The 22090-nt window shown below is 49.8% G+C and overlaps 1 protein-coding gene across 2 annotated transcripts in view; it reads right to left on the reverse strand.

The window, feature by feature from the left end:
- Positions 1–22090, reverse strand: part of LOC147678985 (somatomedin-B and thrombospondin type-1 domain-containing protein-like) — a 325963-nt gene that overhangs the window by 65201 nt on the left and 238672 nt on the right. For both annotated transcript variants that reach the window (XM_086942709.1, XM_086942708.1), the window contains exon 3: positions 15853–15943. In XM_086942709.1, the coding sequence (XP_086798835.1) occupies positions 15853–15943 (91 nt within the window). The remainder of the gene's footprint in view (positions 1–15852; positions 15944–22090) is intronic.

Consider the following 22090-nt stretch of genomic DNA (forward strand, 5'->3'; position numbering starts at 1 on the left):
TATTGCTGTTCTTATTTAAACCGAGCTTCCTGTCAGTCCGGGGCTAACTGCTGGTGAGAGAGGCTGGTTTGCTTCGTGTGTGACTGGATCCTTTTTTATCATTTTAAAAACTGCATTTGTACTATCGTGGTTTAGCGCTTTTCAGCGCTACCGCTTTTGTGTGTAATGTGCTGATCTTAATGGGCACACCGGCTTCATTCTGCTATTGATCGCCGACCTCGGCGCAACGCTTATATTGTGATCGCCTCCCTAGGCGCAACGTCCTGTAAACTTACCTGCATATTTTAATTGAATCTCGCTGTCCCCGGCTCCTGGCACCGATCCGCCACGGCTTGTGCCGTTTGCAGCGGCGGTGGCCATACGAGCGCTCACTTACTTCCGCCCTGCATCCCCACTTCCGCCCTGCTGGCTAATTGGCAGGTGAGCGGTCTAGTGGATTATATTGCTGTTCTTATTTAAACCGAGCTTCCTGTCAGTCCGGGGCTAACTGCTGGTGAGAGAGGCTGGTTTGCTTCGTGTGTGACTGGATCCTTTTTTATCATTTTAAAAACTGCATTTGTACTATCGTGGTTTAGCGCTTTTCAGCGCTACCGCTTTTGTGTGTAATGTGCTGATCTTAATGGGCACACCGGCTTCATTCTGCTATTGATCGCCGACCTCGGCGCAACGCTTATATTGTGATCGCCTCCCTAGGCGCAACGTCCTGTAAACTTACCTGCATATTTTAATTGAATCTCGCTGTCCCCGGCTCCTGGCACCGATCCGCCACGGCTTGTGCCGTTTGCAGCGGCGGTGGCCATACGAGCGCTCACTTACTTCCGCCCTGCATCCCCACTTCCGCCCTGCTGGCTAATTGGCAGGTGAGCGGTCTAGTGGATTATATTGCTGTTCTTATTTAAACCGAGCTTCCTGTCAGTCCGGGGCTAACTGCTGGTGAGAGAGGCTGGTTTGCTTCGTGTGTGACTGGATCCTTTTTTATCATTTTAAAAACTGCATTTGTACTATCGTGGTTTAGCGCTTTTCAGCGCTACCGCTTTTGTGTGTAATGTGCTGATCTTAATGGGCACACCGGCTTCATTCTGCTATTGATCGCCGACCTCGGCGCAACGCTTATATTGTGATCGCCTCCCTAGGCGCAACGTCCTGTAAACTTACCTGCATATTTTAATTGAATCTCGCTGTCCCCGGCTCCTGGCACCGATCCGCCACGGCTTGTGCCGTTTGCAGCGGCGGTGGCCATACGAGCGCTCACTTACTTCCGCCCTGCATCCCCACTTCCGCCCTGCTGGCTAATTGGCAGGTGAGCGGTCTAGTGGATTATATTGCTGTTCTTATTTAAACCGAGCTTCCTGTCAGTCCGGGGCTAACTGCTGGTGAGAGAGGCTGGTTTGCTTCGTGTGTGACTGGATCCTTTTTTATCATTTTAAAAACTGCATTTGTACTATCGTGGTTTAGCGCTTTTCAGCGCTACCGCTTTTGTGTGTAATGTGCTGATCTTAATGGGCACACCGGCTTCATTCTGCTATTGATCGCCGACCTCGGCGCAACGCTTATATTGTGATCGCCTCCCTAGGCGCAACGTCCTGTAAACTTACCTGCATATTTTAATTGAATCTCGCTGTCCCCGGCTCCTGGCACCGATCCGCCACGGCTTGTGCCGTTTGCAGCGGCGGTGGCCATACGAGCGCTCACTTACTTCCGCCCTGCATCCCCACTTCCGCCCTGCTGGCTAATTGGCAGGTGAGCGGTCTAGTGGATTATATTGCTGTTCTTATTTAAACCGAGCTTCCTGTCAGTCCGGGGCTAACTGCTGGTGAGAGAGGCTGGTTTGCTTCGTGTGTGACTGGATCCTTTTTTATCATTTTAAAAACTGCATTTGTACTATCGTGGTTTAGCGCTTTTCAGCGCTACCGCTTTTGTGTGTAATGTGCTGATCTTAATGGGCACACCGGCTTCATTCTGCTATTGATCGCCGACCTCGGCGCAACGCTTATATTGTGATCGCCTCCCTAGGCGCAACGTCCTGTAAACTTACCTGCATATTTTAATTGAATCTCGCTGTCCCCGGCTCCTGGCACCGATCCGCCACGGCTTGTGCCGTTTGCAGCGGCGGTGGCCATACGAGCGCTCACTTACTTCCGCCCTGCATCCCCACTTCCGCCCTGCTGGCTAATTGGCAGGTGAGCGGTCTAGTGGATTATATTGCTGTTCTTATTTAAACCGAGCTTCCTGTCAGTCCGGGGCTAACTGCTGGTGAGAGAGGCTGGTTTGCTTCGTGTGTGACTGGATCCTTTTTTATCATTTTAAAAACTGCATTTGTACTATCGTGGTTTAGCGCTTTTCAGCGCTACCGCTTTTGTGTGTAATGTGCTGATCTTAATGGGCACACCGGCTTCATTCTGCTATTGATCGCCGACCTCGGCGCAACGCTTATATTGTGATCGCCTCCCTAGGCGCAACGTCCTGTAAACTTACCTGCATATTTTAATTGAATCTCGCTGTCCCCGGCTCCTGGCACCGATCCGCCACGGCTTGTGCCGTTTGCAGCGGCGGTGGCCATACGAGCGCTCACTTACTTCCGCCCTGCATCCCCACTTCCGCCCTGCTGGCTAATTGGCAGGTGAGCGGTCTAGTGGTTCTTTCCTCTTGTGTACTTAATGACACAATGGCGGAAGCGCAGCGGACGAGCGCAGCGGGAGCGCCGACTTCGCGCCGAAGTCGTGCCAAAGTCCTGCCCGTCTGCGCCCGTCCGCGCCAGCACGGGCCCAGGGCCCAGCCCCCCTGCACGAATTCCTCTTTCATACTCTAGATCCGCTCTCCTGCTGCTGCGGGGATCATTTTGCCCTTCGCATACTGTGTTAAACTGTCAACATGCCCCTGTTGTGTGCCCCCACTGCTCCCTGGCCCTGGACTCTCTTGAATCTAGCACTGACAGTATGTCGTCTTCGTTCTGGTACTTACCCTCCCCTGCGTGTAATATATGTCCCACCTTACACAATCACTCTTCAGAACTAACCTTTATTAGCATTAATAGTAGATCGCTCTCCAAACATAAGAGAGATATTTTCGATCTTTTGGAGTCAGATCGTCCTGCTGCTCTGTTTGTGACCGAAACATGGCTTAATGATAGCTCTGGTCCAGATATCACCATGGCTCTCCCCAATGATTACACCTACGTTGGGAGAAACCGAGCACTTAAAGACGGTGGAGGAATTGCTGTTATTTACAAAAGAGAGTTCTCCTGTAAATGGGAAGACCTCGACTTCCCTGACTGTGAGGCGGGCCTGTTTAAATTAACTCTTTCCCCCAAATTTACCTTAACTGGCATCCTGATTTACCGTCCACCTGGATCAGTGAGCGGTTGGGCTACTGCACTTCCTGAACTCATTGCTCCTTTATTATCACAATCCACTAATTTTACCATTGTTGGGGATTTAAATATTCATTTTAATTCTGTCTCGTGTGCTATTGCTCAACGTCTCTTACAAGATCTTGAAGCTCTTGACCTGCATCTCTATAATTCCGACCCTACGCATAAGGCCGGTAACCTTTTAGACCCTATTATTTCCAATCTGACGACCATTTCCTATCAATCCTCTACCCCTGTTCTTTGGTCAGATCATTTTTTAGTTAAGTTTTCTGTTAAAATATGTATAGCTGACACTTCCAGGCCAGACCTTACCCACAAAACTAGTAGGAACTGGAAACGTCTAGACCTTGACAGATTTAACTCTTTTCTGGCCAACTCTATCCCGTCAGGTTCTAATACAACGATCAAAGAGCTACCCACAATTACATCATGGTTAACCACAGCCTTGGATTCCTGCTTACCTACCCAAAAAAATAAAACTCAAATTCACCACCCCCCGGCGCCCTGGTTCAATGACTCTTTACGCCTGGAAAAATCCAATTGCAAGAAACTTGAACGTATTTGACGTGCAAAGTATAACCCCGAGCACAAAGCTAATTATAGATCCGCTCTTAAATCCTACCATGCGGCATGTGACACTGCTAGAGCTAACTTTGCCAACAACACCATACTCACGGCTCAAAACAGGCCCAAGGCCCTGTTTAAAATTGTTAAGGAGCTCTCTGGTGCTTCCTCAGTTCCGAAAGACCCATGCTTAGACACTGCACAGTGTAATGCTCTTGCTAATTTTTTCCGGGAAAAGATAGACAAAATCTATGCCATTTTTAATTCCACTTCTGCTACCCCTACCCTTGTCGCGCCCCTGGTTACTCCTCCTTGTTCCTTGCCTACTACTCCCCCATTGCTTTCCTGGGATCCTATTTCCCCTGCGCTTTTTAAAAAATACCTTCAGGACATCAAATCGGGTTCTCCCCTTGACCCTCTCCCCCCTCAAGTTCTGGGTTCCCTCGACCCAGTTCCTCTCCACATTATTTTGGATGTCCTCAACGCCTCATTGGTAGAAGCGACTGTTCCGAATGAATGGAAGCACGCAATGGTGGTACCACTATTAAAGAAGGCCAATGCTGATCCGAATAATCCTTCCAACTTTCGCCCTATTTCTTTGCTTTCTTGTTTCTCCAAGATTTTGGAGAAACATGTCAATTCTTTACTTAGTTCTTTTGTTGAATCCTCCAATTTTCTCCATGGATCCCAGTCCGGTTTTAGGGCTGGTTTCTCCACGGAAACTACTCTCCTTGGCGTGTCAGAAACCATCAGGCGCCAAGTGGATAATGGTGAGACGGTGGCACTCATCTTGCTTGATTTGAGTGCCGCTTTTAACACCGTCTCCCATTCCATCTTATTATCCACCTTGGAGGCAGTTGGTGTTGGTGGTACCGCCCTGGCCTGGATTGCTAACTTTTTGTCTGATCGCACGTTTCAAGTCTTTTCTTCTACCTCTGTATCTTCCACCCTTCCTTCTTCTCACGGTGTTCCCCAGGGTTCTATCCTCAGCCCCCTTTTCTTTAACCTGTACGTAAGGCCTCTTGCGTTCTTGGACGAACAGGCTGGTCTTACAATCTACTCCTACGCTGATGACACGCAGGTCATCTACTCACTTTCCACTAACAAAAACCTCCCTTCATCCTCTCTCCAAATTGGATTAAAGCACATATCGGACTGGATGTTGAAGCATAAACTGAAGCTCAACGGGGACAAAACAGAGCTGCTCCTGTTTGGACCCGACACCTCTCTCTGGGGCCCTCACCATTGGCCTCCGGAGATGGGTCCCTTACCCATTCCATCAGTGTCTGCGCGCAACCTCGGTGTGATCTTCGATAACCAACTCACTTTCAAACATCATGTTGTGAAAGTTGCGGCCACCTGTACTACCATCATCAGGTGGCTGAGAAAGATCACTTGGATGCTGCCTACAGACACTTTGAGGACTGTTGTCCAGGCCCTTGTCATCTCACGCCTGGACTATGGGAACATTCTGCTCTTAGGTGCTGCCAAAGAGGTAACCAGGAAATACCAAGTGGTTCAAAATATGGCGGTTCGTCTGATTTGCCACCTTCCCGCAAGATCATCGGTCACTCATCACAGGCGTAACCTGCATTGGCTGCGCATTGAAAGCAGAGTGCACTTTAAAGCACTCTGCTACATGCATAAAATCATGACTGATAGAGCTCCGCGTTATCTTGCTGCTTTAGTCCAACAATATGTTCCCCCCCGTACACTCAGGTCCTCGTCACAAAACAAATTTAAAATTCCACGCATCAACAGAGCCAAAATGGGTGGCCGCTCGTTTGCCCTGTTGGCTCCATCCTTATGGAACTCTCTTCCTCAACCCTTGCGCACGGAATCGTGCTTTCTGAAATTCCGTAAAGGAATAAAAACATGGCTTTTTAACAACTAATGTCCCTCCCTCTTTTCACCGTTCAGTTTGCTTTAGCGCCGGGAAACCTCCGGGTAGCTGTGCGCTTAATAAATGTAATAATAAATAAATAAATAAAATATCCTCACCTGGCTGCTGTTGAACCCTTTTGCCCCACCAAACATCTCAATCACAGCCCCAGAATATAGGAGAGGAGCAGAAAGCCAGCTAGGAAAAGAAAATCTTAATATGGACACTATCTGCACTGTTTGTCGTGTATACTGTACATGCAGGCTGCATGCAGGGTTGTCCCCTCACATTTATTGCCCACAAGAATACATGCTGACTGATGGGGTGGTCTCCCAGACACATACCGCAGTGACACAACGTGGTGCTGGAAATAGAGGTGGGTGAACCTCGCCGTGCAGAACAAAAGAAAGGCGCAGCCGCCATACTTAAAGACAGGGCCGGACTGGCCGTAGCGGGCACCGGGCAGTCCCCCGGTGCGCTGCACGGGTGGGGGCCGGTTTTGGGCCCCTGGGGCCGATTTTGTTGCAGGGCCGTTTTGGCAGCCCTGTAACAAAACCGGCCGAAAACCAGCCCGGCAAAGAGCTCGGCGGCATCCCCAACACCCCCAACCTCCTGCCCCCTAGAATGGTTTTGTGAAATAATGTTGGTGCAAAATCCTGAGAAGACGGATTTATTACAGATGGGATATATCCTGCTTCTTTGTATCGCTGGCACTCTTAAGTACTTGTCTTCTCTTCAAACTGCCGTCTTCCTATAATGTATGCAGGGTGGGCGTTGCAACGCAAGAAAGGGTCATAGAAGTGACGCATTGAAATCTATGAGATTCCCTGTCTCCCAGTATTTCACACTGGCTTTCTGCTTTTGCATTCCTGGCACCATCTCTGTGTTCACCTTTGTGACATAAGTGGATGGGGGTGAAACTCTTTCCAAACCAACTCACATTTCTGAAATACTCTTTTCAGAGTTGGGTATTTTTATAGTGTTCTTCCCTATCTTTGTTCAGAGTTGTAATTAGGTTTTTGTTCTGTGTTTAAATTGTCTTGTGGATGTAGAATTAATGAATATCACAAAACATATTGCTCCTCATTTTGGCCTGTCAATATTTAACGCATTTAATTGGGATATAATATTTATATGTTATAGAGATATTCTTTCTTTAATAGAAAGTAAATGTCTCTTTGCACTCTTTGTAAAAATCGCTTTTGTAATAGATGAATTATCCTTAAAAATAAGTCGTTCCAAAGCCTTGAATTTTGGGTGAAAGCTGCAGAATTTAAAAATGTTTCCAATATTAAAGTGCAATATTTTGTCTTATCGGAGCCAGATGAGGTTGAACCTAGCTAACATTCATGTTGGGAGGCCCCAAAACACAAGAAAAGATATTCACTGTCCTTATATGTTAAGCTTTACAAATTCGTTTGGGGTCGTACGGCAGCATGTGGCTCTTCTACAAAAGTCCTAAAGGGAAAAATAAAATAATACTTTTGTCTATAATGCTTTGCAGGTTGAGCCTACCAGATTTCGAAAGACATATTGTGGGCTTACCAAGAACATTGCTTACCACTGGTTGGCCTTACTGTCACTCATTTGTCTGATTCTTACTCAATAGCTTGCCTTGTCCATCTTCTGTTTGTCCCTCCCATGGAGCATAGTCTCTTTGCCATCTCTTTAATGGTTTGGCGTCTGTACTTTCTCTGTTTACTTTTAGGGACCTACTTTTTCTTTTTACTAAAGCATTCCACAAGAGTGCATGTGTTTTCCAGCTGTCTCCATAGTGTGCTTCTCTTCCTCTCTATGTTCTGCTATCTCTTAACTCTGTGTTTCTCTTTCCCCTCTCTCCTTGATGTGTTTGCTATTGTCTGCTTCTCTACAATGTTGCTTTTTCTCAGGTATGCTTCTACCCCTTTGCAGGTTATGTTACTTTTTCTCTCTGCTTTCCTTTCCCTGCTCCTTCTGCAATCCTTCTCAAAGATCTGCGCCCTCCATGTTGTTTCCAGTCCCACATATTGCTTCTGTGCCCCCCCCATTGCTCCGCCAATGCCTTCAAATAAGTCATTTCCCACATTTTTTAAAATTTTGTCTTCCAATCCAACTCAGATGAGGAGATATAAAGGGAAAAAAAGCCCTGCGTCATTTTGTAGGTGTATGCATGCGTGTTGCACGTGCCTACAAAATGACATGGCTACGTCATGTTTTTTTTCTTCTTAGCCATGGTGCACAGCACTGTGAGGCGTGGCTTGGGCGCCGATGGCGATGGTCGCCTGAGAGCTCGGCTCCGGGACTGAGCCCGGATTTATCCTGTAAATCGGTGGCTGCGGGGCACCCCAGACCCCGCACTCGGCTGAGCGGACCGACGGAGACCTGCCGGGGCCCTTGGTGGAGCTCAGACGAGGGTTGTTCCGGAGCGCAACCGAAGTTTGCGGAGTCGCGGAGTGCGTCCCAACATGGCGCCCGTACTTCTTTGTCCCCCTGGCCGGACCCACTGACTTGGAGGAGCGTAGCGAGCGGCGACTTGCGCCCGACTTCGCCATCCCCGACTGCTCTGTGCACTGGCTGTCTATTGGATCGGATCTCTCACGACGACTTTGCACTCGGCTGGGTGGCCGGGCTGGTGCCCACGCTGTGGGGGACCCCGGGAGCGGACGCCCTGTGCTCTGGGCGGTGGCCCGTCTCGCGACTCCGCACCTAGCTACATCTTCCCGGCCAGCCCACTTCCATGGGAGGCGCGACACCTTGGCGCTACACATCGTCCAGTGGAGTTGGGGACCCTCACCCTGGATCCCTAGCGGGTGAGTGGGCTTGCCTGGCACGACGACGGCTGTCTCCGCCCCCTCATCGGTGCCCTCGGACGCCGTGGCGGTGGCGTGAGTTGAAGCGGAGAAGTCTCCACAGGCCCTGGAGACGGAGATCTCCTGTATTCGATCTGAGGACCAGGAGCCAGGAGGGTCGTGGTCGACACCTGCGCCCGGAGACGCCTACTCCGGGACTTTCACGGAGTGCCCCCGGCGACATGGGGAAACCTAGGGGAGCCAAGGGGCCCACCCCGACCGCCTCGGACTCGGAAGCCCAGGACAAAGAAGAGCTTGGGGACCCAAAGAGTTCTGATGGCGCGCCGATGCAACGGCAGTTTGACCGCGTCCTAGAGGCGATAACGACTACGAGATCGGCCCTCCAACAAGACATTGCCCAGGTGGCGACGAGCCTTGGTCTCCTCAGAGCGGACCATGGCAAACTTTCGGACCGGGTCAAAGAAGTGGAGGGCTCGGTGAAGACCTTGGAGCCGGCGCAGCGAACCTTGGCTGCGACGATGAAGGATGCCCTGTCCCGGATTGCATCCCTGGAGCAGAGGGCGGAGGATGCGGAAGGCCGCAACAGGCGGAACAACATTCGTGTCGTGGGCCTCCCGGAAAAAATCGAAGATTGCGATATGGTGACATACTTGGAGGCCTGGCTCCGCGACACGGTGGCTCCGGAGGGGCTATCCTCCTTCTACACTCTGGAGCGTGCCCACAGAGTCCCGGCGCGGCCGCTGCAACAGGGACGCCCCCCGAGGCCGGTGGTGGCGCGTTTATTACATTTTCGGGACAGGGATTTAATCCTCAACGCCGCCAGCCGTGATGGTCCATTCAAAGTAGCGAACAGTCAGGTGAACATCTTTCCGGATTACACCTACGAGACTCAACGCAAGCGTTTCTCCTTCCTGGCGGTCAAGCGCGAGCTCAGGAGCGAGGGCATCCAGTACTCACTTCTCTACCCTGCGAGGCTCCGCATCATAATAGACGACAAAACTCAGTTCTTCGACACCCCGGAGGATGTCTGTGCCTGGCTCGAGCTATATAGGGCAGGGAAAGATGGTTTCGGCTCGTCGTCCCAACAGGCAGATGAGCCAGAACAGAGGCGGCGATCCAGGAGGATCAGGAATCGCCGTGGCCGCACGGGTGGGCCCTCCACTGCGGAGACATCATCGGAGCGGAGGGGAGTGCTGGAAGTGTTGTCGGAGTTGTCGGGTGCCCGGGACGAAGCCATCGAGGAGGAGGAACACCCGGGTGAAGAGGTGGCACCATCGGACTCGGAGGACTCAGTAACTGATAGTGCCCATACTCCGGTGATCACACCGAAATCGGTGGAGGACCTTTTGGATGGACAAGGGTAACGGGGTTTGCTGCCTTCTTTTGGGTGGGGGCCCGGCAGGGGGGAGGCGGTTGCCGTCTATAAGTTGCTGACAACGAGGGGGGGGGGGGGCCCTGCTTCTGCCCCGGGAGAGGTTGTCGACACTGTTTAGGGCTTGCAGTGGTCCTGGTGGCCTAAGCGTCGAGGGCCCACTGCCTCCGCCCAGCCCGCACCTGGCCCTTAAGGCCTTCCCACGGTGGCGACCGTGGGATTAGTTGGGGTTACTGGGTTGCTGGAAGGCGAGGTTTGGATGGGATCTGGATGGCATAGTTTGGGTCCTGTTCTGGGGCGGGTGGGTGAGGGTTTGGTTCGTTCTTGGGTGGTTTGGTTTTGGTTGGGGGAAATGGCCGCCATCAGCGCTGGGAAGAATGATGTTTTTCTATTGTGGGGACCCGGATGGGGAGACTGTGCGAGAACTTTATGGGACAATGGCTGATGTTGCTAATTTGAAATGTGTCACTTGGAACGTAAGGGGGCTTCATACTATGTCCAGGCGCCACAAGGTCCACGCTTACTTAGTGCGTAGGGGAGTGCAAATGGCGCTGCTGCAGGAAACTCATCTGAACAAGGCGGAAGGGGCGGCGCTACAGCGTAGATGGCGGGGGCAGGTCTTCTCCACCTCGTACTCCGCTTATGCCAGAGGGGCGCTAATATGGATCAGGGCGGGGGTCCCCTTCCAGGTCACGAAAACAGTGGTAGATCCAGAGGGGCGTTACGTGGCCATCTCGGGAACACTGGGAGGGAGGGACTTGAACGTTTGCTGTGTGTATGCTCCTAACGTGGACCAGACTGCCTTCCTTTCCAGGTTATCGGGCTCGTTGGCCCACTTCTTCTCCGGGCCCCTTCTGCTTGGCGGAGACTTCCAGAGGGGCGTTACGTGGCCATCTCGGGAACACTGGGAGGGAGGGACTTGAACGTTTGCTGTGTGTATGCTCCTAACGTGGACCAGACTGCCTTCCTTTCCAGGTTATCGGGCTCGTTGGCCCACTTCTTCTCCGGGCCCCTTCTGCTTGGCGGAGACTTCAATTCCCTAGTAGACGTAGACATTGATCGCTCGCATCCACCGCTTCCCGATTCTCCGGTTCGTCGCACAGCTAAGGGTCGCCAGGATTGGCAGACTCGCTGGGGTTTGACGGACATCTGGAGAGCGCATCACCCCGCAGCTCGGGATTATTCATATTTCTCGAGCCTTCATGAGCTACATGTCAGACTCGATGGCTTCCTGGGGTCGCCCGAACTGGTCTCGGCGGCGCTCCGATCCGAGTACTTATCCAGGACCATCTCGGACCATAACCCCCTCCTGCTGGACCTTCGCTGGTTCCCCGGGAGGCCGGCGGTGCCCACCTGGAAGCTGCAACCCGAGACCCTTGAGGACAGTGTTTTCAGGGCGGACCTGGGGGACAAGGTGGTGGAATTTTTTGCGTCCAACGGCGGCACCGCGAGTACCAGAGCGTTAGAGTGGGATGCTTTTAAGGTAGTGGTTAGGGGTTACTGTATCTCTAAAAAGGTGGGCATGAGGCGGGTTATCCTGGCTGACTTAGATGCAGCGGATCGGAAACTCCGCGAGCTTGAACTTCGGCGCCCCGGGCACCCGGAATTGCAAGTACCAACGGCGGAGGCGAGGGAAAAGGTGGCGGCAGAGGTCGAACGGCTCCGCTGTTTTGACTATAAGGCCTACACGGTCCGATCCATTGCAGAGGGGGACAGATCGAGCGCGTTGTTGGCGTGGTTGGCGAACCCTACGCGCCAATCCCAATCGACGACGAGTATGCGACAGGCGGACGGCACCGAGGTGCACACCCAACCCGAGATTCTTAGCTGCTTCCGGCATTATTACGAATGTCTATACCGTAGTCGCTCCACTCGAGACCCTGACCGACTTGAGGATTATTTACGTCCACTGGAGCTCTGCACGGTGGAGCAGGAGGTGGCAAAAGCCCTGGGATCCGACATTGAGTTGGGAGAGATCCGTGGGGCCATCAAACGGATGGCGAGAAACAAGACCCCGGGCCTAGATGGCCTGCCGGTAGAGTTTTATGCAGCTTACGCTGACCTCCTAGCCCCTCGGCTATTGGTGGTCTACAGGGAGGCGAAGAGGCTGGGGCGACTCCCGAGCTCGATGTGTGAGGCGTTGGTGGTTCCTCTCCTGAAGCCAGGCCGCGACTCATCCGACCCGGGGTCTTACCGTCCTCTATCGATGCTGACGGTGGACTATAAAATATTGAGCAGCATCCTGGCCTTGAGGCTGCTGGGACACATGAGTTCCCTAGTACATGTGGACCAAGCTGGTTTCATCCCACGACGGAACACGACTATGAATATCCGCAGGTTGGTCCGTTTGCTAGGGGAACCTTTTGTGGATGCCCCATCCCCGGTTGTCCTGTCGGTGGATTTAGAGAAGGCTTTTGATAGCCTGGAGTGGGATTACCTCTGCGCGGTACTGCGGAGATTCGGCCTCGGAGAGGGCTTTATCAGGTGGACCACGGTTCTATATGCCTCCGCGTCGGCCAGGGTCCGGGCGGGACCGCTGATCTCCTCGCAGTATCCGGTAGAACGAGGCACGCGGCAGGGGTGTTCGCTGTCCCCACTTCTCTTTGCGCTGGCGGTGGAGCCACTCGCGCTGCATCTTCGATCGGGAGTCCATTATACGGGCTTGTGGACACCTGCGGGCCCGCATTATGTTTCACTGTATGCGGATGACCTGTTGCTCTTCCTGGAGGACCCGATCGACGCTTTACGTGGAGCGGCGGAGGCGCTTACGGAGTTCGGGGAGGTCTCGGGGCTCCGTGTGAATTGGCCCAAGACCTGTCTTTTTCCGGTGCGCAGGGGCACTCCTGCCCCTGCTCTAAGTAGGGAGATTAGGTGGGAACCCGACTGCTTTAAGTACCTTGGGGTGTTTGTCTATCACGACCAACCTGACCTCCTAGATGGGAACATTGCCCGCAGCATTCGGGCACTCCGAGGCTGCATGGCCTTTTGGGCCACGCTGCCGCTTTCGGTGGCGGGACGGATCGCCCTGCTTAAAATGGTGGCGCTTCCTCGGCTATTGTACTATTTCCGGACTCTACCGATCTGGGTCCCACCGGCCACGTTTCAACTGCTACGCTCCATGGTGGTCGGATTCCTCTGGGGATCGGGCCGCCGGCGGGTGGCCCTCAAGACCCTGATGAGACCGAAAGACGAGGGGGGGCTCGCGGTGCCGGACTTCGAAAAGTACTATCTGGCGGCACAGCTCCAGACCTTCACCCAGGAGGTCGCCAGGGAATTCCGGGGCCCGGAGGATGGGAGGGGAACGGGCATGGCAAGGCATGTTCTATCCTTTATAGCGCTGCGACAGCGACTGGCCCTTCGGGACTTGTCGATGGAGGAGCGGACTATCCGCCTGTGTTGGAACCGGGCCCACGCCCGGGGCCAATTGAGGATCCCGTACGCGCCTGAAATACCGTTGGGGATGTTGACGGCCCTCCCCCACGGCGGGGATTGGTCGCGCTTGGCGGCCTGGGAGGATGCCGGCTTACAGCTGGTTGGGGATTTATACGAGGACGGAGCGCTCTTATCCTTTCAAGATCTTATTGACCGCTTCGAGATCCCCCGTGGTGACTTTCTGCTACACTCGGCCATTACGAGAGCGATCCAGGCCCACTGGAAGAACGGGCAGGAGGAACCCCCCTTATCTCAGGTGTGTCAGTATGTGATGATGTCGGCGGGCACGGTGAAGGCGGTCACTTGCCTCTACGGCAGGTTGATCAACGAAGGGTTAGCCCCTCTCACCACTCTCAGACACCGCTGGGAGGAGGACATTGGTAGGGAGATCCCAGAGACGACTTGGTCCCAGTTGGTGAGACGAGCCTGGAAGGGCACTCGCAACGCCCGTTTCCAGCTGGTGCACTGTTACGTTCTCCATAGAGCGTACCTAACTCCGGTGAAAATCCGGCGATATTTTGCCACGAATTCGGCGGCATGCCCTAGGTGTCCGGCGCCGGAAGCGGACCTCCTACATATGTTATGGGCCTGTCCAGGTCTGTCATCTTACTGGCGGGAAGTGGAGACGACCCTGGAGGAGGTGACGGGGAGAGCCTTGTCATTCGATGCGGCGGTGGGGCTGCTGCACTGGTTCCCCCATACCCCCAGAAATAAAATTTCTAGTAAATTTATCGACCTAGGGCTCCTCCTGGCTAAGCGAGAGGTGACCAGGAACTGGAAGGCACGGGTTGGTCCGACAGGCAGCAGATGGCACAGTGAGCTTTTGAAATGGGCGGCGGGGGAGAGCGCGCTGAGGTATCAACTAGCTTGGAGGCAGCGTAATGAGAAGGCGCAGGAGGCCGCGTTGGAATGGGAAATGTTGGTTCAGGCCCTCAGGGATTATTGTGCCCCCAGCGACTCGGAAAGTGAAGAAGCGACTCGCCCCGAGTCCCAGTAAACGATTGTACTGATGGTCCTATTGCTTTCCCCGTGGGTCCCAAGGCAGATCCTATATAGGTGGCTCCCTAGCGCTGGTGGTGGGGTGGGGTGGGGTTTCTTTGCTTAGTATTTTGTGGGTGGGGGTTTTCTTTCCTTTCTTTTGGGTTTATAGGCTTGTTTAGAAAAGCAGATGACGGACAGTGTATCATCCGGACCAGCTCAAGCATCCTACGGACCCCCCTTTTTTCGCCGCCCGACCCCAGGGTTGTGGGCCGGATGGCTGTGTTTGGGATTGAAGGTGGGGGGCCAAGGGGTTTTCTACTGTTGATACTGCTTATGATACAGAGCTGGTCGATACTGTAACGATTTACTAATTCCTGCAATAAAAATATATTTAAAATAAAAAAATGGTGCACAGCACTGTACAAGCATTGCTAAAGACCACTTGCAAAGCATACAGTTGCCAAAGGCGAGACGTATTGGCTTTGCCAAAGCCTTTTTTCTAATTTGCTAGTGCCATAACAAACAAGCACTAGAAAAGCCAGTAGATTGCCAGTTGCCTTTTTAAAGACGAGTCCCACAGCCTTTGCTCTTATTTGTTTAATGTAGAACACGCTGTCTTATAGCTCTATGAAGGGTAGATGTTAGCATTACCCAATTAAATGTTACTAAATATATGGGGGCAGTTTTACAAGAAACTGATGCATCTATATAGATGAGTCACTTTCCCTGCACCTGAGTGAAAAACCCTTGCGCCACCGTATATGGACAAGGATTGACATATGCGTCAGAAATTCTGACGCATCTGTTGGTGGAAAAGTCACGCATTGCTGGAGTCGTGTCGCAAGCACAATTCAACTACAGCAATGCGTGTGGTGGCCTATTTCCAATACACTGAGTCACTCCTTACACCTGCTCCAAGCAAGCGTAAGGTTTTGAGGCATTGGCGTCCTAAAAGTCACGCAGTGAAATCTTGTAGATTTCAATACGTCACTTTTACAAGGCTTTCCTGCGTGGGAACGCCTACCCTGCGTACATTATACCTGTCAGAGGTATAATGTCACACAGGGCTTTACAACGTGACGCATCTCCATAGATGCGTCAAGTTGTAAACTTGCAGCATTTTTTACAGCAGTGTGAATGTGACGCAAGGGGCTTGTAAATCTATCCCATGGACGCAAAAGTATGAAGGGCTGAGTGGGCCCAGCGGGGTTTACATTTATAACTTGCATAGCAGCTGCAAGTGCTTAACGCACCAACCCATCTCCCTGGGGCCCCAGACATGTCTAGGTGGACACAGGCGATTACCCTGTAGGGTTGAGATAAAGGCTGGTATTTGACTGATTCTACACAAGCCCCACCGGCCTATCAGAGCTGATGGCATGTCAGGTCAATGCACCATAGGTTGATCAGGTTATGGTTTCAGATCCCCCAGGCCTCCATCTTCCACTGGTCTCTCACGTACCTTGCTTCCATGTCCTGCAGCAGCATGTGGGGTCTTCTCCAGGGGTCCTTGAAGTCCCTTTTGAAAGTATCCGGCAGGATCTTGGCCACCTCTGTTAAGAAAGAAACATATATTACACATCAGGGGAGTTGGTGTATACATGCAGCTTTTGTCATAGACGCCAACCTCCCAGTTTCTGTAAGGCCACTTGCTTCAGGAGCGTGGTTTTTTTTTTTGTATGTTCTTATATAGCGCTCGATCACCTGGGGAGGTATCTCAGCGCTTGCCTTGGGAACCCGTCCTGGCTTTTCCCTGTGAGATAGCCCCTACAGGGCATCCCCAAGGTGAAAGCCAGGCATCCCGCCGCGGGGGGGGCGTTGTGGTGATTAAGCAAGCTTAATGCCCAGAGTTGCAGAGTGTGAACCCGTGATTCGAGCAGGCACCCAAGCGAGAATTGTCGAGTCCGTGGACATTTGAGCTCAAGACCCTGCCGCGTCGGGAATCGAACCCTGGTCCCGGGTCTGACCTCTGCTTCAGGGTCTGCCTACTCTAACCAGTGAGCCACACTTCTCCACTTTTTCTTTGCATCCTGGGACTTGTAGTCTTTTTAAATCCCTTAATAAAATCAGGACTACGAGTTCCAGAATTGTAAGGGAAAAAGCGTGGACTGGAGCAGCTAGTTATGCACGGACCCGGGATACTTGGCAGCTACACTACGTGCCGGCACGTGCCCTCTTTTCCCAGGGGCCAGTGATGCTACGTGTCAGCTGGACTGCTGTGTTGAATGAGGTAGTACTGGTCCTTGCCATCAAATCTGCTATACATGTTCTGGGACAGTACTGCCTCCTTCCAGCAGGTGTGCTGTAGGAGGAGAAGGACAGTGACAGCGCCTCTCAGAAGAGCTGTTTTTTGGGACTGCGCAGGCACTTGTCAGCAGGCATGCTGGGTGTTGAATGGCATAGTACTGGCATAGTCCTGTTTGTTAGAAGGGCTGCTGTACATTTCCTTGAACTGCACCAACCTTTCTCAGAGGGACAGCTGTGGGATAAATGGGTCCTTCTCAGGACTTCTCAGCAGGGCAGCAACAGTTTTAATGGGGGCTTCAGTACTTTTGAGCAGGGGGGACATACTCTTACTGTAACGATACAAGCTCTTCTCAGCTGGGCTGTTGTACTTTTGTTTTTATAAACCACCTTTTTCATTGGAAATGTTATGATAGAACTACAAGATAATAAAAATGTAGGTATCATCAGCCATTCTATACACATCTAGTGTAGGTTGTCATACGCCGGGTATTCATACTTATTTGAGCCCCAGATTGTCACTACACTCCTGTGAGGGACCCCAAAGTACCACAAGAGTGGGCCCAAATCCAGGGTTCAGAGACCCCTGTGGTGCAGAGGGATGCCAACTCTCCAGGGGACCCCACCGCTTCAAGTGGGTCCCCATTCGGCCCAAGGCCATCGAATATCTATGAGATATGGGAGACTCCTGGCCCCATATCATATTCTGGTTGTGGGGGGGACATCATTTCGCCTAACACCACTGCTCACAGGTACAGCCTGCGGAGCAGCAGGGATGGATTTCCGTACATTGATCCTGTGCAGCAGTGCAAGCTTCAGACACACATAGAACAAGAACGGTGTGAACGTTAGAAGTGCAAGCTTCAGCCACACATAGAACAAGAACAGAATGAATGTCAGCAGTGCAAGCTTCAGTCACACACAGAACAAGAGCGGCGTGAATGTCAGCAGTGCAAGCTTCAGTCACACACAGAACAAGAGCGGCGTGAATGTCAGCAGTTCAAGCTTCAGTCACACACAGAACAAGAGCGGCGTGAATGTTAGCAGTGCAGCTTCAGTCACACATAGAACAAGAACAGAATGAATGTCAGCAGTGCAAGCTTCAGTCACCCACAGAACAAGAGCGGCGTGAATGTCAGCAGTGCAAGCTTCAGTCACACACAGAACAAGAGCGGCGTGAATGTTAGCAGTGCAGCTTCAGTCACACATAGAACAAGAACAGAATGAATGTCAGCAGTGCAAGCTTCAGTCACACACAGAACAAGAACAGAATGAATGTCAGCAGTGCAAGCTTCAGTCACCCACAGAACAAGAGCGGCGTGAATGTCAGCAGTGCAAGCTTCAGTCACACACAGAACAAGAGCAGCGTGAATGTTAGCAGTGCAAGGTTCAGTCACACACAGAACAAGAGCGGTGTGAATGTTAGAAGTGCAAGCTTCAGCCACACATAGAACAAGAACGGCGTGAATGTCAGCAGTTCAAGCTTCAGTCACACACAGAACAAGAACGGCATGAATGTCAGCAGTGCAAGGTTCAGTCACACACAGAACAAGAACGGTGTGAATGTTAGCAGTGCAAGCTTCAGTCACACACAGAACAAGAGCGGTTTGAATGTTAGCAGTGTAAGCTTCAGTCACACATAGAACAAGAACGGCATGAATGTCAGCAGTGCAAGCTTAGGAACATCAGAGCTTGGAGATTCTCTCCATCTGCTGAACTCCTCAAAATTCTGAGAGCACGAAGGAGTCTTTACAACAAACACATCAGAATTGCAAAAGTGACCTTCTTCAGAAGCCAACTAGGCAAAGCTAGAAACCGCCCCAAAATGTTGTTTGAACTGATCAATCGGCAACCCAACAACACACCCATTCAATCGACAACCACCGCCATTCCCCAACCTAATTGCGAGGACTTTGCTGCCTTCTACATTGAAAAATCCAACAAAATAGAATCTGATCTAAGATCTGCCTTGGTCGAATTATCTTCCTCACCAGATTCGCACCTAACTCCCCAGTCCCCTCTTCTTACCTACCACCCCGTAAAAGCAATGCGCATTGGAATCAATTCTCAACCTTCATTGACACTTCCTTTAAAGAAATAATAAGGTCTCTAGTTTTGCTCCGGACCAAGATCGTTAATGCTTCCCTACTTCAAGATGAGGTCCCTGACTGCCTAAAGTCCGGGCTAGTTCTCCCCATCCTCAAGAAACCTACAGCGGGCCCTGATGATCTAAATAACTTCCAAACAATCACTAACACCCATACTCTGGCAAAACTCTGTGAAAAATGTGTAGAGATACAACTATATAACCACGTTGACGAATTCCAGCTACTAGATCAATTTCAGTAGGGCTTCCGTCAAGGCCACAGCACCGAAACAGCCATCACTCACATATCTGATGACGTACTTACCCTACTTAACCGAAACGAATCCTGCCTAGTAATCCTACTCAACCTCTCATTAGCCTTCGATACGGTCAAACATGACAACCTCCTGAGCCTTCTGGAACATAGGATGGGGCCGTCTGCTGCAGTACTAAAATGGTTTGCCTCCTTTCTCCGCAATAGAACACAGAGAATTAAATCCAAGTAATCCCTTTCTCATCCCAGTCCCTGCACGCTGGGAGTGGCCCAAGGCTCCTCGTTATCACCCACTCTTTTTAACCTATTCATTGAACCCCTCACCGAAATCCTCAAAGCATCTACCATCCAATACCACATGTATGCAGACGACACCCAGCTGTACATGAAATTCTCCTAGCCAGATGACATCAAGTCACTCAACAGAACCTTCAACCAAACCCTGAACTGGCTTACCTTCAACCATCTCAAACTAAAAACCCTCAAGACAGAATTTCTCCTTATTTCCCCACACAAGCAAGCACCCATCATTGACGAATACATGAAAAATCTGTCTGCTCACAACTGCACACCACATATCATAGACGCTACGAAATCCTTGGGTATAGTGCTGGATAGGAACCTGAGCATGCAGGATCACATTAGTGCTTCTACCAAAGCAGCAAACTTCAAACTGAGCATCCTAAGGAAACTAAAACCTTTCCTTCCCCCCTGATGACCTCAAGTCCGCAGTACAAGCATTAGTTATCTCACAACTGAAATATGGCAGTGCAACACTCTGCGGTCTGCCTAAGTACAGACTGGCCCCTCTCAGAGCTTCATTCAATGCGGCCGCCAGGCTTGTCACAGGCTCCAAGAAGTACAATCACATCTCCCCGAACCTGGAAACACTCAACTGGTTACCGTTCGAAGCAAGGATACACCTTAAGCTTGTCTGCATGACCCACAAAGCCCTTCAGTTCAACACCCCTCTACCTTGCAAAAAAACGTGACTTGTTGGGTGGTGCCCGTACCTCCATGAGCTCTAGCACCCTCTTACTTAAACCAAAGAATTATTTTTTTTTAAACCTATAACCGTTCCTTCTCAGGAATCGCCCCACGAATCGGGAACGCCCTTCCAACGGAAATGAGACTGATTCCATCAACAATATCCTTCAAAAAGGAAATTAAATCGTTACTGAAGAATACCTACCTGCCCTAATCCAGTAGGGGTCCTGAATCACCTCATATACTATCACGCTGATGACTTTCTTGCCTTATCCTACTGGCCAATTATTTAGCCCGCTATTACGTCATTATGTAAATATTGCTATTTTTGCCTATCATGTCGTCACGTAACTATTGCTATTTTTGTTTATCATGTCATCTCGTAACTATTGCTATTTTGTCTATCATGCCTTCATGTAACTGTTGCTATTTTTGTCTATCATGTCTTCACGTAACTATTGCTATTTTTGTCTATCATGTCTTCACGTAACTATTGCTATTTTTGTCTATCATGTCTTCACGTAACTATTGCTATTTTTGTCTATCATGTCGTCACGTAACTATTGCTATTTTTGTCTATCATGTCATCACGTAACTATTGCTATTTTTGTCTATCATGTCATCTCGTAACTATTGCTATTTTGTCTATCATGTCTTCACGTAACTATTGCTATTTTTGTCTATCATGTCTTCACGTAACTATTGCTATTTTTGTCTATCATGTCGTCTCGTAACTATTGCTATTTTTGTCTATCATGTCGTCACGTAACTATTGCTATTTTTGTCTATCATGTCTTCACGTAACTATTGCTATTTTTGTCTATCATGTCGTCTCGTAACTATTGCTATTTTTGTCTATCATGTCGTCACGTCACTATTGCTATTTTTGTCTATCATGTCATCACGTAACTATTGCTATTTTTGTCTATCATGTCATCACGTAATTATTGCTATTTTTGTCTATCATGTCATCACGTAACTATTGCTATTTTTGTCTATCATGTCATCTCGTAACTATTGCTATTTTGTCTATCATGTCTTCAAGTAGCTATTGCTATTTTTATCTATCATGTCATCACGTAACTATTGCTATTTTTGTCTATCATGTCATCACGTAACTATTGCTATTTTGTCTATCATGTCTTCAAGTAGCTATTGCTATTTTTGTCTATCATGTCATCACGTAACTATTGCTATTTTTGTCTATCATGTCATCACGTAACTATTGCTATTTTTGTCTATCATGTCATCACGTAACTATTGCTATTTTTGTCTATCATGTCATTTCGTAACTATTGCTATTTTGTCTATCATGTCTTCAAGTAGCTATTGCTATTTTGTCTATCATGTCTTCAAGTAGCTATTGCTATTTTTATCTATCATGTCATCACGTAACTATTGCTATTTTTGTCTATCATGTCATCTCGTAAGTTACGAGATGACATGATAGACAAAAATAGCAATAGCTACTTGAAGACATGATAGACAAAATAGCAATAGTTACGAGTCGTAACTATTGCTATTTTGTCTATCATGTCTTCAAGTAGCTATTGCTATTTTTGTCTATCATGTCATCACGTAACTATTGCTATTTTTGTCTATCATGTCATCACGTAACTATTGCTATTTTTGTCTATCATGTCATCACGTAACTATTGCTATTTTTGTCTATTATGTCATTTCGTAACTATTGCTATTTTGTCTATCATGTCTTCAAGTAGCTATTGCTATTTTGTCTATCATGTCTTCAAGTAGCTATTGCTATTTTTATCTATCATGTCATCACGTAACTATTGCTATTTTTGTCTATCATGTCATCTCGTAACTATTGCTATTTTGTCTATCATGTCATCACGTAACTATTGCTATTTTTGTCTATCATGTCATCACGTAACTATTGCTATTTTTGTCTATCATGTCATCACGTAACTATTGCTATTTTTGTCTATCATGTCATTTCGTAACTATTGCTATTTTGTCTATCATGTCTTCAAGTAGCTATTGCTATTTTGTCTATCATGTCTTCAAGTAGCTATTGCTATTTTTGTCTATCATGTCATCACGTAACTATGCTATTTTTGTCTATTGCTATGATTCTGCCTTGGTTGC

Source organism: Lissotriton vulgaris, chromosome 11, assembly GCF_964263255.1.
Source record: "Lissotriton vulgaris chromosome 11, aLisVul1.2, whole genome shotgun sequence".
NCBI lineage: Eukaryota > Metazoa > Chordata > Amphibia > Caudata > Salamandridae > Lissotriton > Lissotriton vulgaris.